The 15,774-nt window shown below is 48.0% G+C and overlaps 1 protein-coding gene across 2 annotated transcripts in view; it reads right to left on the reverse strand.

Annotated features, from left to right (window-relative positions):
• Positions 1-2,266: 2,266 nt before the first annotated feature.
• The window catches only part of LOC140389361 (pancreatic secretory granule membrane major glycoprotein GP2-like), a 108,661-nt gene continuing 95,153 nt past the window's right edge, over positions 2,267-15,774 (reverse strand). For both annotated transcript variants that reach the window (XM_072473527.1, XM_072473528.1), the window contains 2 exons: positions 4,117-4,202; positions 2,267-3,055 (listed from right to left, as the gene is read on the reverse strand). In XM_072473527.1, the coding sequence (XP_072329628.1) occupies positions 2,969-3,055; positions 4,117-4,202 (173 nt within the window). In that variant the 3' untranslated portion in view covers positions 2,267-2,968. The remainder of the gene's footprint in view (positions 3,056-4,116; positions 4,203-15,774) is intronic.

Raw genomic sequence — 15,774 nt, forward strand, 5'->3', positions numbered from 1 at the left:
TGAACCACGTGAGCAAGCGCAGATCCCGTCACGTCGCTGCTACCCCATTTCGGGCCGGAGACTTCGCGACGATTTTTGCGGCGTGACGCAAGTCGGATTTGCGCCGTTTTTTGCGCCGATCGGTGGACTTTGCGCCGATAACGGAGAATTTTGCCCCATGTCTCAAAATTAGACAGAAAATTTTGAGGTGGTGAATCGTTGTGCAGAAAAGGGTAGGACAATTAATGTGATGTCCTGGGAGTTCAGTAAGGCAGTGAACAATGGCCCTCATTGCAGATTGATTCAGTATCTAAGACAAGCAAGGGATTCAGGACAATTTTTCAAATTGGGTCCAAAACGGTCTTAACGACAGGAGGCAGAAGGTTATGATGCATGGATTTATCGTGTGCTTGGAGGCCTGTGTTCAGTGGTTTTCCACAGGTATCGATGCTGGACGATATACTATGTGTCAAGTACATTAGTGATCGAGACGTAAGAGGTATGATGACTAAGTTGGGAAGTGACACGAAAACTGATGGGATGGTAAATAGTGAGATGGAAAGCCTCAGTTAATGGATGATATATATGTGCTGGTCAGATCAACAGACCGGAGAAAAAATCAGTGTAACCCTGAAAATTGTGAGGTGATACATTTTTGGAACACTAACAAGGCATCGGACTAATTAGATGGTCAGGGAGTGGGTAGAAAAGAGAGCCAGAGGGACTTCGGGTACATGTCCAAATATCCCTGTAGGCAGTAGGAAAAGTAGATAAGCTGGATAAGAAACATGTACGACACTTGCCTTTATTAGTAGATACATAGATAATAGATGCATGAAATTATCATGGAATTAGATGAAACGCTCGCTCAGCAACAACTGGAGCATTGAGTGCAGGTCAACACACTAGAGGAGGGATGGCACTGGAGTAGAGAGAGTGCAGCGGAGATTCACCAGAATCATAGAATCATAGAATTTTCAGTGCAGAAGGAGGCCATTGGTCCCATTGAGTCTACACCGGCCCTTGAAAGAGAACGCTACTTCAACCCACACCTCCAGATTATCCCCTAACCCAGTAACCGCAGCTAAACTTTGGACAGTACGGGACAATTTAGCATGGACAATGTTGCCTATGCTGGAGAGTTTCATCTGTAAATGGAGACTGGGTAGGCTGAAGTTGTTTTCTTTGGAGAAGATAAATTGCGGCGCGGGGTAGTGTGGGCGCACGTCCAGGTGTACAGAATTTTGAAATGAATAGATATGATATAGAGGAAGGAACCCTTCCTATATTGATCAATAATCGGGTGACGGTGATTTAAGGTCAGGGGCAGGAAATCTGGAGGGGATTTAAGGAACAATTTACATCCAGCGGGTGGTGTAAACGCAGTGCCTGACAGGGTGTTAAAGGAATGAACCCACACAATATTTAAGAATTATTGATTTGTGCAATTGAAATGACATAGCACAGAAGACTTGACTACGTACAGGAAAATGGGATTGGAATAGATAGATGCTTGATGGCTTGCGAGCACGATGGGCCGAAAGTAATCTTTCTGAGCTGAAAATACTGATTTTCGGACTTTCTGTCAAACTTCATCTCTCATGCCAGACCAATGAACAAGTGTTGACACAGCCTTTCCCAGAGTAGCGGGATGCTATCAGTAATCTTCTTGATGAATACAGTACAGGTCGCCTGAATCAGTAAATCCAGAGGACAATCGATCCGCTTAACTTTGCCCAGGATGCCCTCATGAGATTCTCAGTTCAAGTAGCCATATGGCCTCTCAACATATCACGCAGAGGAATTCAGGAACTCCCTCCTTGAATGAATCAGTTCAAGACTGATATTGAGAATTATTTGCGAGGCCAGTGTATTAAGAGATAGGAGGCAAAGACGAATAAATGGAGCAACAGTTTTAATGCATCGTGATCTATTTTAATTTTTCATCAATTTCGATGGGGTTGCATCACCTATTCCCATTCCCAAGGTTTCTAATTTTTCAATAAAATCCGATGAAAGAGATGAATTGGCTTACATGTACATATTGACCAGAACACATTGGACTAGCAATAGTTATTGTGATGATTGGACAGACCTTTCACTTACAGTAATAGCCTTTCTAGCAGCATCCCTGTTCAATCGGTTAACATTTCCTGAGCAGAAATCACATGATTTGAATATCCATTTGGAAGAATCATTCCACCAAAATCAAGAAAATATTGAAATGTTAATTTTCTGCATTGAGCAGAAATATCAAGCAATAACGCACAAGCAGACAATCTCAGGATTTCATTGCAATTCAATTTATTTTGTTAATATATTAATCGATTCACCCTGGTCACATAATGAATATTCAATAATGTCCATAAGGGAAGGAAACCTGCCATCGTTACATTGTCTGGCCTACATGCCACACCAGACCCACAGCTATGTGGTTGACTCTTGCACTCCCCTTGGAATGGATAATAAATGTTGCCCAGACAGCACTTCCCACATCCCATGAATGAATAATCCACCAAATCAAGCGATTCGCTTAACGGCTTCATGTTGATTCTGTTAAGTTAATTTGAATAACCCCCCTACGGAAATCTCTATTCAAGTGATGATACATAATGAAAAATCATCCTTCCATAATTGATATCTGTTCTCGTTCTGTCCTTTGTGAGTGCTGATAGCTCCATGAAGCTCAGAGGAACGTACCGATTGAGAAACCTTTAATCAAGTATCCTTATTAAAGCAGCAGATGAGTTAAACCTGAAACTGGATTCAAGTGGAGAGTCAGTCTTATTCCAGCCGTCCAGTGGCAGCACTTAAAAATGCGATATTAATTCACGATTTAAGAAAAATAAAAACAAAGTATTAATGCTCGAAGCTCTTGCTGTCGAAAGAGGAATCAATAGTGCTTTCACAGTAACATGCCATGAAGTAAAGATTAAGCAACTACTAGTAATTTTCGGGTCCAGGTTGCTTGTTCCGCGGTCTATCTCCATCAGGGGTCCACATCTGAGCATTGGACGTCCACTTGGTTCAAATCAATCGACTTCCCTGGACATTGTTCATCTGTCATCTGCTGCAGCTACACAAGAGAAGAGAACGTATTTGTGTTACATCAGAGAAGGGAGAGAGAGCAAGGCAGAAGCACAGCAAGAGTGGCAGAGAGACAGTTAGCGAGAGAGGAAGACAAAGATAGAGATTGAGAAGTATAGACAGAAGCGAGGGGTGAGGCAGTGGTTGACAGGGCCACAGAGATAGAGACAGAGAGAAAGAGATCGACAGAGATGTATGCAGCGAAAAGGGAACTGGAGGAGATTGGATAGGTTGGGGTTAATTTCCTTGGAACAAATAAGGCAGAGGGGCGACTTAATTGGGGTGTACAAGATGTTTCATGGAGAGATAGACTGGACAGAATAAAAATCTCTCAGGGGACATAGATTCAAGATAGTTGGCAGAAGGTGTCTCAGGGACATGATGAATAGTTTTTTTATACAGAGGGTAGTGAGACTCTGGAAATCGCTGTCCTTGTTGGTAAAGGACGTCGAGAACCTAATTAAGATGCAATTAAGATGTACCTGAATATGCACCTTAACATCTGGAAGATACAGGGCTATGAACCGAATGCAGGAAGGTGTCCTCGGGCAACCATGGCCAAGATGGGTCGAATTACCTCCTCTTGCTCTGCAACTTTCCGATCATTATATGACTGAGAGCTCGAGGGACACACACTGAGAGGGAGCAGAGGGAGAGGGAGACAGATATAGCGAGAGAGAGGGAGAGGAAGAGAGACAGAGACAGAGGGAGACAGAGTGGGAGAGGCAGAAAGAAAGAGTGACAAACGCAGAGAAAGAGATTGAGATGCAGAGAGAGTGAGAACAAAGCGACAAAAGAAGAGAGAGAAATAGAGAGAACTAGAGAGGGAATTATGCCACTTACTCTAGTTGGAGAAAGTTAAACAGGAGGAAATAGGAGGTAATTAAGCCCTCTAAAGCTTGTTATAGGGCAGGTTCTGGAATGGGCAGAGGGCTACATATGGGAATTGTACGTGTCTTTGAGCTGGAGCCATTAATCAGTGAATCAGGACAGTGAGAGGGATGCTGTGGGTTCTCCGCTCTTTGCCTTCAGTGCAGTGCCGTCTCTCACCCTCTTCAAAACGATCCCTTTCGCTGTTTCATCATCAACCTTCATCTTTGAATGGACCTCCACATTAATCATCTTGTACTGAGTATCTACTCACAACAATAAAAACAATAACAGGTTAAACACACCCAGAGATTAATGAAGGGCACCGGATCGATATAGAAATATCTCTCCCCCTTAATCCCTGCACTCTTTCTTCCATTTTAACATTCCAACCCATTTTCTACTCTCTGTGTATCATGTCATTAGCCCTTAATCTCACCATCCCTTGTTACCATTCAATACACACTCTATGACACTTCTTTATTCTGCTTCATTTTCACTTTTCACCCTTTATGTTTCTTCCAAAAGACTTTTCTTTCATCGAACAGTAAAAACACAGAAGCCAGGGACAGGAGCAGGCCATTCAGCCTTTCGGACTTGCTCCACCATTCATTATGATCATGGCTGATCTTCCAATTCCGTAACCTGGTTCCGCTTTTCTCCCATATACGATGATACCTTTAGCACAACAGCTAAAAGAACAAGGAACAATGCAGTACAGGAACAGTCCCTTCGATCATCCAAGCCTGGACCGGTCATGATACCAACCTTTGCCAAAACCGTGAGCACTTCTTTGTGCCGTACTCCTCTTTGCCCATGGTATCCATGTGTTTGTCAAGATGCCTTTTGAGCACTGTTAATGTATCTGCTTCCACAACCAACCCTGGCAATGCGTTCCAGGCACTCACCACCCTCTGCGTAAAAAACCTGCCTCGCATGTTTCCTCTAAACTTTGCCCAACAGAGCTTAAGCCTATGCCCCCTGGTGACTGACCCCTCCACAATGAGAAAGAGTGCCTGCCAATCCATTTGTTCCATGTCCCTCATAATCTTGTGGATCTCTATGTGTGCACCCCTCAACCTCCGTCTTTCTAATGAAAACAGCCCTAGTCTATTCAGCCGCTCTACATATCTAACACCCTCCAGACCAGGCAACCTCCTGGTAAACTTCCTCTGTACCCTCTCCAAACCCTCCACATACGTCTGGTAGTGTGGCAACCAGAATTCGTGCACAATATCCCAAGTGTGGCCTTACCAATGTTTTATACAATTGTAGCATGACGTGCCAGTTTTTATACTAGATGACTCGTCCAATGAAGGTAAGCATTCCGTATGCTTTCTTTACTACCTTGTCCACTTGTGTTGCCACCTTCAGAGATATGTGGCCATGCACGTCTCTCTGACTTTCTATATTTCTAAGGGTTTTGTCAATATCTTGCACCTTGTTCAAAATATGCAACGTTTTGGCCACAGCTGCTTTCTGTGGCAGTTAATTCTACAGGCTCACCACTCTCTGGTTGAAGATATTTCGCCTCATCTATGTCCGAAAAGGTCTACTCAGTGTCCTCAGATTATAACCTCTGGTTCTGTATCCCCACCATTTGGGACGTCCATTATCCTGTTGGAATTTCATTGGTTGCTACAAGATCCACTGGAATTCTTCTGAACTCCAACTAAAATAATACAAAATCGAGAGGACCTCTCCTCATATGTCAATCCCATCATCCCAGGAATCAGTCTGCTATATACTTTGCTGCCCTCCTTCTATAGCAAACCATCCTTCCTCGGAAAAAGGGACCAAAACTGCACACAATATTCCAGGTGTGATTTCACCAATGTATAATTGCAGGAAGATATCACTACTACTGCGCTCGAATCATCAAAACCATTTGCCTTCTTGAACGCCTACTGCACCTGCATGCTTACCTTCTGTGACTGGTGTACAAAAACACACCGGTCTCATAGCACAGACCCCTCTCTCAATTTATAAGCAATGAGATAACAACGTTACTTACGATTTTGCTACCAATGTGGATAGAATCACATTAATCACATTACATTGCAACAGCTGTGCATTTGCCCAAGGAGTTAACTTGTCTAAATCGCAGTAAAGTATATTTCTCACAGAGCACCGCCACCCCGCCTCCCCTTCCCACACAGATATGTTTGATCTCCCAATGGGGAGTTATTAATTTTCATTCCCTCATCTAAACCAATAATATATATTGTGAATAGCTGGGGTCCCAGCACCAATCACTTAGGTACCCCTTTAGTGACTGCCTTCAGTTTGGAAAATGACTCATTTATTCGTACTCATTGTTTCCTGTCTACCAACAAGTTTTTTTATTCATCTCAATACAATATCCCAAATCCTACGCACTTCAATTTTACAGTGGGACTTTATAGAAAGTTTTATGAATGTCCAAATAAACTACAGGCTCCCGCTCATCAGGTGTCGGAGTTCAAATAGATTTGTCAAGCATCATTTTCCCTTTGTAAATCTCTATTGACACTGTTCGGTTCTGCCATTAGTTTACAAGTTCTTTGCTGTTAAATATTTTCTAATGAGCAATGGAATTTTCCCCTCGAGCGACGATAGTCTTACTGGTCTAGGGTTACACGATGTCACATCACCTCCCCTTTAAAATTACATTATCTTCAAAGAACAATATTGGGAAAGAGACAATTCATATTGTGGTAGTATGTATTAGGGGTCATGTGGGACTGGAAGCCCTAATGTCATTGGCTGACAGTTCCCGGGTCCTGGTTGGCCGTTGACCTCTAGCTCCGCCCTGAAGGTGGAGTATAAGAAGCCGGAGTCCTCCCCCGCAGGCCAGTCTACTATGGAGCTGCGGGGGAACAGACACGCTTAATAAAGCTTCATCGACTTCACTCTATTCGTCTCTCGGAGTCTTTGTGCGCTACAATTTATTAAGCGTGCCTAAAATGGACTATGGAGCTCAGGATCATCCCGGAATGCCTGAGGATCAGCCCCCACGCAGCGAATGCGGCAGCAGCTTTCAAGCATTGGCAGACTTGTTTCGAGGCCTACCTCAGAACGGCCACCGGCCGGGTCACAGAAGACCAAAAACTACAGGTCCTGCACTCGAGATTAAGCACGGAGATTTTCTCTTTCATCGAAGACGCAGAGGATTTCCAGACGGCGTTCGCAGCACTGAAAAGTCTCTATGTCCACCCAGTAAACCAGATCTACGCTCGCTATCAACTCGCAATGAGACGGCAAAGTCCCGGAGAATCAATAGATTAATTCTACGCCGCGCTACTAATTTTGGGACGAGCCTGCAGCTGCCCTTCGGTGAACGCAAATGAACACACGGACATGTTAATGCGCGATGCTTTTGTGGCAGGTATGAACTCCTCCCAAATCCGCCAAAGACTTCTAGAAAAATAGTCGCTAGGACTCTCAGAGGCACTGGCCCTAGCAGCCTCCCTAGACGTGGCCGCGCGTAATACGGCCCCGACCGCGTGGCAGCCCATTGGGCTCCGTACGTACCCGTCGCGACAAACCCCCCCCCCCCGGACACCCCACAGGCTTGCGCGGTCCAAACGCCAAGTCGCACCGGGGGCGCCCGCTGCTATTTCTGCGGCCAGGCGAAACACCCCCGGCAGCGCTGCCCGGCCCGCGCAGCAATCTGCAAGAGCTGCGGGAAAAAGGGCCATTTCGCGGTTGTGTGCCGGTCCCGCGAGGTCGCCGCTGTCCCGGGAGAACAGGGAGCCCTGCACGCCGCTTACGCTCCCCAACCCCCCCAGCGCCCCATGTACGACCCGCAGGCGCAGCCACTCTGGGTCCCGACCACCGCGGTCCCGGGAGAACAGGGAGCCCTGCACGCCGCTTACGCTCCCCAACCCCCCCCCCCGCGCCCCATGTATGACCCGCCGGCGCTACCACTTTGGGTCCCGACCACCGCTCTCCCCGGAGAAGAGGGAGTTCTGCGCGGCTCCAACGCCCCCCAAACCCCCCCCTCCCCCCGCGCCTCACGTATGACCCGCCGGCACTACCAATTTGGGTCCCAACCACCGCTGTCCCCAGAGGTGAGGGAGCCCCGCGCGTTCCTAACACTCCCCAACCCCCCCAGCGCCCCATGTGTGACCCGCAAACGCCGCCATTTTGGGTCCCGGCCACCACGAGGGGAGGAAGGGCGCCGCCATCTTGGACCACCCCAGACCTGTACGACGCATGGGGGTGGCCATTTTGTCCACCCCCGCCACCATCTTGTGACCCCCCAGCCATGTGTGATGTATGGGGGCAGCCATTTTGTTCATCCCCGACGCTATCTTGGACGGCAACAACGGACCCCAGTGTCGACGGCTCCACAGGGTTCGAGGAAGACGCTCCACTACTACAACCACGTCTCGCTTCAATAACGCTCGACCAAGCTCGGCCCCGGACACTCCAGACGACGACGACAACGGTGCTAATAAACGGGCACGAGACACCATGCCTAGTCGACTCCGGGAGCACGGAGAGCTTTATCCACCCCGACACAGTAAGACGCTGTTCCTTGACCACCTATCCCAGCGCACAAAAGGTTTCCCTAGCTGCAGGATCCCACTCCGTACAGATCAAAGGTTTCTGCATAGTTACCCTAACGGTGCAGGGGAGGGAGTTCAAAAACTACAAGCTACACGTCCTTCCCCAACTCTGCGCCCCCACATTACTGGGATTAGATTTCCAGTGCAATCTACAGAGCCTTACCTTCAAATTCAGCGGCCCAATACCCCCACTCACTATCTGCGGCCTTGCAACCCTCAAGGTGCAACCCCCGTCCTTGTTTGCGAACCTCACCCCGGATTGCAAACCCGTCGCCACTAGGAGCAGACGGTACAGCGCCCAGGACCGGACCTTCATTCGGTCCGAAGTCCAGCGGCTACTAAAGGAAGGCATAATCCAGGCCAGCAATAGTCCCTGGAGAGCACAGGTGGTAGTAGTGAAGACAGGGGAGAAACAAAGGATGGTCATAGACTATAGCCAGACCATCAACAGGTACACACAACTAGACGCGTACCCTCTCCCCCGCATATCCGACATGGTCAATCGGATTGCCCAATATAAAGTCTTCTCCACCGTGGACCTCAAGTCCGCCTACCATCAGCTCCCCATCCGCCCAAGTGACCGCAAGTACACAGCCTCCGAGGCAGACGGGCGATTATACCATTTCCTAAGGGTCCCATTTGGCGTCACAAACGGGGTCTCGGTCTTCCAACGGGAGATGGACCGAATGGTTGCGGGCCACGTTCCCGTATCTCGACAATGTAACCATCTGCGGCCACGACCAGCAGGACCACGACGCCAACCTCCAAAAATTCCTCCAGACCGGTAAAGCCTTGAACCTCATGTACAACGAGGACAAGTGCGTTTTTAGCACCAACCGGCTAGCCATCCTGGGCTACGTAGTGCGCAATGGGATAATAGGCCCCGATCCCGAACGTATGCGCGCTCTCATGGAATTTCCCCTCCCGCACTGCTCAAAAGCCCTGAAACGCTGCCTGGGGTTCTTTTCATACTACGCCCAGTGGGTCCCCCAGTACGCAGACAAGGCCCGCCCTCTAATACAGACCACGACCTTCCCTCTGTCGACAGAGGCTTGCCAGGCCTTCAGCCGCATCAAAGCGGATATCGCAAAGGCCACGATGCGCGCCATCGACGAGTCCCTCCCCTTCCAGGTCGAGAGCGACGCCTCCGAAGAAGCTCTAGCGGCCACCCTTAACCAAGCGGGCAGACCCATGGCCTTTTTCTCCCGAACCCTCCACGCTTCAGAAATCTGCCACTCCTCAGTGGAAAAGGAAGCCCAAGCCATAGTGGAAGCTATGCGACATTGGAGGCATTACCTGGCCGGCAGGAGATTCACTCTCCTCACCGACCAACGGTCAGTAGCCTTCATGTTCGATAATGCACTGCGGGGCAAAATCAAAAACGACAAGATCTTAAGGTGGAGGATCGAGCTCTCCACCTTCAACTACGAGATCTTGTATCATCCCGGAAAGCTGAACGAGCCGTCCGATGCCCTATCCCGCGGCACATGTGCCAACGCACAAATTAACCACCTCCAAACCCTCCACGAGGACCTCTGCCACCCGGGGGTCACTCGGTTTTTCCACTTTATCAAGTCCCGCAACCTCCCATACTCTTTAGAGGAGGTCCGTACAGTCACAAGGAACTGCCACATCTGCGCAGAATGCAAACCGCATTTTTTCAGGCCGGATGGTGCGCACCTGATTAAGGCTTCCCGCCCCTTTGAACGCCTTAGTCTGGATTTCAAAGGGCCCCTCCCCTCCACCGACCGCAACACATACTTCCTTAATGTGGTGGACGAGTACTCTCGCTTCCCATTCGCCATCCCCTGCTCTGACATGACCGCGGCCACAGTCATTAAAGCCCTGAACACCATCTTCACACTGTTCGGTTGCCCCGCATACGTCCACAGCGACAGGGGGTCCTCTTTCATGAGTGACGAGCTGCGCCAGTTCCTGCTCAGCAAGGGCATAGCCTCAAGCAGGACGACCAGCTACAACCCCCGGGGGAACGGGCAAGTAGAGAGGGAGAACGGCACCCTCTGGAAGACCGTCCTACTGGCCCTACGGTCCAGGGATCTCCCAGTTTCACGGTGGCAGGAGGTCCTCCCGCACGCTCTCCACTCCATCCGGTCGCTATTGTGTACGGGCACTAATCAAACGCCTCATGAGCGTCTCCTTGTCTTCCCTAGGAAGTCCTCCTCTGGAACGTCGCTGCCGACCTGGCTGGCGGCCCCAGGACCCATCTTGCTCCAAAAGCATGTGCGGGCACACAAGGCGGACCCGTTGGTCGAAAGGGTTCACCTCCTCCACGCGAACCCGCAGTACGCTTACGTGGAGTACCCCGACGGCCGACAGGACACGGTCTCCCTGCGAGATCTGGCGCCCGCCGGCAACACACACCCCCCCGACACCATTCACCCAACCCCCCACCTTCCTGCCACCGCCGCACCCCGCGACCGCCCCCTTCCCAGGAGGATCGGTCCCCCTCCCCTCAGGCCCGACCAAGAATAAAGCCCAAGCTGAAACCGTAAGGCTCCCGGAGACGACAACACCGGAACAAGCACCACCACCACCACCGGGGCCGAGGCGATCGACACGGACGACCAGACCGCCCGACCGACTCGTGGCGTCGATCTAAATCAATATATGGACTTTTCACAAGAACATTTTGCTTTTTCTCCCGATACCTTCGGTAAATAGTTGAAACTGGACAAAATTGTACATACTGCATTGCCATATGAATGTTTTCCTCCCAGGACCAGCCCTGTAAACCCTTACCACCATGCGAAGCATCACCCCGCCGGGTTCATTTTTGACAAGGGGTGAATGTGGTAGTATGTATTAGGGGTCATGTGGGACTGGAAGCCCTAATGTCATTGGCTGACAGACCCCTGGTCCTGGTTGGCCGTTGACCTCTAGCTCCGCCCTGAAGGCGGAGTATAAGAAGCCGGAGTCCTCCCCCGCAGGCCAGTCTACTATCGAGCTGCGAGGGAACAGACACGCTTAATAAAGCCTCATCGACTTCACTCTATTCGTCTCTCGGAGTCTTTGTGCGCTACATCATATAAAAAAAACACAAACTTTATCGGCTGGTTCACTTACATTGACAATAAAGTGGTTGAATTAATTGTGCAAATAGATGTAGGTATAGGGGGAGTCAGTGGTGTAGTGTTCTTGTGGCTGGACTACTAATCCAGAGGCCGAAAGCAATGATCTGCGGACCAGCGTTCGAATCCTGCCACGGCAGATGGTGGAACTTGAATTCAATAAAAACCTGGCATTAAAAGTTTTCAAGTTGTCGATTCTTGTAAGACGCATCTGGGTCTCTAATGCCGTTTAGGGAAGGAAATCTGTCGTACTTCAGGTTCACAGCAATGTGGCTGATTGTTAAATGCACACATTGATGGGCAATAAATGCTGGCCCAGCCGGCCATGAGTGGATTAAAAAATAACATTCAGTATTTCCGAAGAACAGTCAGAACGGAAAAGGCGGTGCAATGGGGAGGACAGATATTAGTTCATTCCAATGTGGAATATGTATGAGAAACATCAAGGAGCAAAGAAAACATTGGGGGGGGGGGGGGGCTGTATATAGACCACAGAGTAGTGGTTATGATGGGCATTGCATTAAATAGGAAATTAGAGAAACAGGTCATGAAGGAACATTTGTAATTATGACTGACTTTACTCTGCAGAGTGATTGAGCAAATATAATTACTTACAATACATTTGTGGAGGAATTCCTGGAATGTATACGGGATGGATTTCTGTACCAAGTAGAGAACAAGTCTTTCTCGACTGGGTATTGTACATTGAGGAATGAATCATGAGCAATCTAGTTGTGCGAGCCCCGTGCGGATGGAGAGACCATAATATAACATTTTTCACCAAGATGCAGACAGCGTCTTTGATTTTGACACCAAGGCCTTGAATCTTAATTCAGGAAACTATGACAATCTGAGGCGCACCGGCTATGATGGATTTGAAACGTTTTTTGAAGAGGTGACGAGGAAACATTCAACGAGCGCAACGATGAATTAAAACAATTGTTTACTCCTGTCTGACGCAAATATTAATGTCGGCCAAATCATGGCTTACAAGGAAAGTTAGCGATAGAATTCGTTCCAACGAAAAATATAACATACATATTGGTCAGAAGAAAGAACAACAGACGGAACAGTATACAATTCTTCAGAGGACCGAGGGATTGTTTAGAAATGTGACGTGAGAGGGCAGCATGTGGCGCAGTGGATAGCAATGGGACTACGGCGCTGAGGACCCGGGTTCGAATTCCTGCCCTGGGTCACTGTCCGTGTGGAGTTTGCACATTCTCCCCATGTCTGCGTGGGTTTCACCGCCACATCCCAAAGATGTGCAGGTTAGGTAGATTGCCCACACTAAATTGCCCCTTAATTGGAAACAAAATAATTGCACACTCGACATTTCTTTAAAAAAACTAAAAAATTTTTAAATGGGACAGGAAAGTACGAGCCTAATCTTGTAGGGTACATGAAGCTGACTGTAAACGTTTATACAGGTGCGTGAAGATAAAAACATTGGTGAAGACAAATGTAGGTCCCTTACAATCCCGAAACAATGACATTTATAATGGGGAAGATAGAAATGGTGGCACCGTGATTAGCACTGCTGCCTCACAGCACCAGGGACGAGGGTTCAATTCTGGTCTTAGGTCACTGTCTGTGTGAGTTTTCACTTTCTCCTCATGTCTGCGTGGGTTCCTCCGGGTGCTCCTGTTTCTTCCCACAATCCAAATATGTGCAGGTTAGGTGGATTAGCCCCTTGACCCTTGATGCCCATGGATGTGCAGGTCAGGTTATGGGATTACGGGGATAGAGGGAAATGGGGATGGGTATTGTGCTTGTTTGAAGAGTCGCAGCATACTCGATGGGCTGAATGGCCTCTTCTGACACTGTAGGGATTCTATGGAAATGGCTGATCAACTAAATACATACTGTATTTGTGTCTTCACAAATGACGATACAAATAACATCCCAGAAATGTCGGGCGACATATGGTTTAGTGAGAGGGAGTAACTGAAAGAGATCAATATTTGTAGAAAATTGGTATTAGGTATATTGATGGGATTGATAGCTGATACATTCCCGGGCTCTGATAATCTACATCTCAGAATACCTAAATAAGTGACACTAGAAATAGTGGAAACTTTGGTGGTCATCGCCCAAGATTTTATGAACTCTGGAACAGTTCCTAAAGATTGGAGGTGACTAATGTAACACCACTATTTCAAACAAAATAGGATGTAACTAGTGTAGTTAATGAAGATGAGTCGTTGATGTGGTTTACTTGAATCATAGAATTTACAGTGGAGAAGGAGGCCATTCGGTCCATCGAGACTACACCGACCCCTGGAAGAGCACCTTACGTAAGCTCACACTTCCATCCTAACCCCGTAGCCCAGCAACCCCATGTAACATTTGGATACTTTGGGGCATTTAGCGTGACCACTCCACATAACCCACATACCTTTGGACTGTGGGAGGAAACCGGAGCACCCGGACGAAACCCGGGGAAAACGTGCAGCGCCACACAGACAGTGCTCGGAACTGGGAATCAACCCCGGGTCCCTGGCGATGTGAAGCAACGGTGCTAACCACTGTACAACCGTGTCGCTACTTGGACTTTAAAAAGGCTTTTGACAAATCTGACTCAAGAGATGAGTGTGCAAAATGAAGTGCATGCATTCAGGGATGGTGCATAAAGATGGATAGAACACTGGTTTGCCAACAGGAAACAAAATGTAGGAATAGACCGGTATTTTCTTTTTCCCAATGGCAGACATTGACTAATGGGGTACCGCAGTGATCACTGCTGGGACCCGGCGATTCACAATATATATTAATGATGAGAGGAGGGAGCGAAGTGTAACGCCACAAATTTGAAAGGTGACAGAAAGGTGGGTAGGCGCCTGAGCTCTGCAGAGGATGTAGATGCACACGAAGGGGTACTTTAGCATGGCCAATCTAAATAATCTGTACATCTTTGAACTATTCTACGAAACCAGAGCACGCGGACAAAACCCAAGCAGACACGGAAAGAAATTGCAAACTCACCCAAAACCAGAATCGAACCCGGGTCCCTGGCGCTGTGAGGCAGCAGTGCGGACAACTGTGCCATCGTTTGCCAAATAGGATTCGAGTCCAAGTGCAGGGATTTCTTGCTGCAATTATACATGGTCTTTGTGATAGCCAGACCTAGAATATTCTGTGCAGCTATGGTCTCCTTATCTCTGGATGTTTACGCTAGCGTGATTATAGGAAGCCATCAGCCATTATCAGAAAGAATGAGGTAGAAGGCTCAAAGTGCTGAAGGTCCGGCTCCTCGTTCAATTAACTCTGTTTCTATGGTTTTACATCCCACGTCCTCAGTTATTACATTCTTATTCACTCGACTCTGGGGTGGTCCCGGCAGATTGGAAATTGGCAAACCACTGTATAAAAAAGGAGGTAGGCAGAAAGCGGATAATTATAGGCCAGTGAGCTTAACTTCGGGAGTAGGGAAGATGCTGGAATGTATCATCAAGGAAGAAATAGCGAGGCATCTGAATGGAAATTGTCCCATTGGGCAGACGCAGCATGGGTTCATAAAGGGCAGGTCGTGCCTAACTAATTTAGTGGAAATTTTTGAGGACATTACCAGTGCGGTAGATAACGGGGAGCCAATGGATGTGGTGTGTCTGGATTTCCAGAAAGCCTTTGACAAGGTGCCACACAAAAGGTTGCTGCATAGGTTAAAGATGCATGGCATTAAGGGTAAAGTAGTAGCATGGATAGAGGATTAGTTAATTAATAGAAAGCAAGGAGTGGGGATTCATGGGTGTTTCTCTGGTTGGCAATCAGTAGCTAGTGCTGACCCTCAGGGATCAGTGTTGGGCCCACAATTGTTCACAATTTACAGAGATGATTTGGAGTTGGGGACCAAGGGCAATGTGTCCAAGTTTGCGGACGACATTAAGATGATTGGTAAAGCAAAAAGTGCAGAGGATACTGCAAGGCTGCAGAGGGATTTGGATAGGTTAAGTGAATGGGCTAGGGTCAGGCAGATGGAATATAGTGTTGACAAATGTGAGGTTAACCATTTTGGTAGGAATAACAGCAAAAGGGATTATTATTTCAATGATAAAATATTAAAACATGCTGCTGTGCAGAGAGACCTGGGTGTGCTAGTGTATGAGTCGCAAAATGTTAGTTTACAGGTGCAACAGGTGATTAAGAAGGCAAATGGAATCTTGTCCTTCATTGCTAGAGGAATGGAGTTTAAGACT

This window comes from Scyliorhinus torazame, chromosome 14 (genome assembly GCF_047496885.1).
Source record: "Scyliorhinus torazame isolate Kashiwa2021f chromosome 14, sScyTor2.1, whole genome shotgun sequence".
Classification (NCBI taxonomy): domain Eukaryota; kingdom Metazoa; phylum Chordata; class Chondrichthyes; order Carcharhiniformes; family Scyliorhinidae; genus Scyliorhinus; species Scyliorhinus torazame.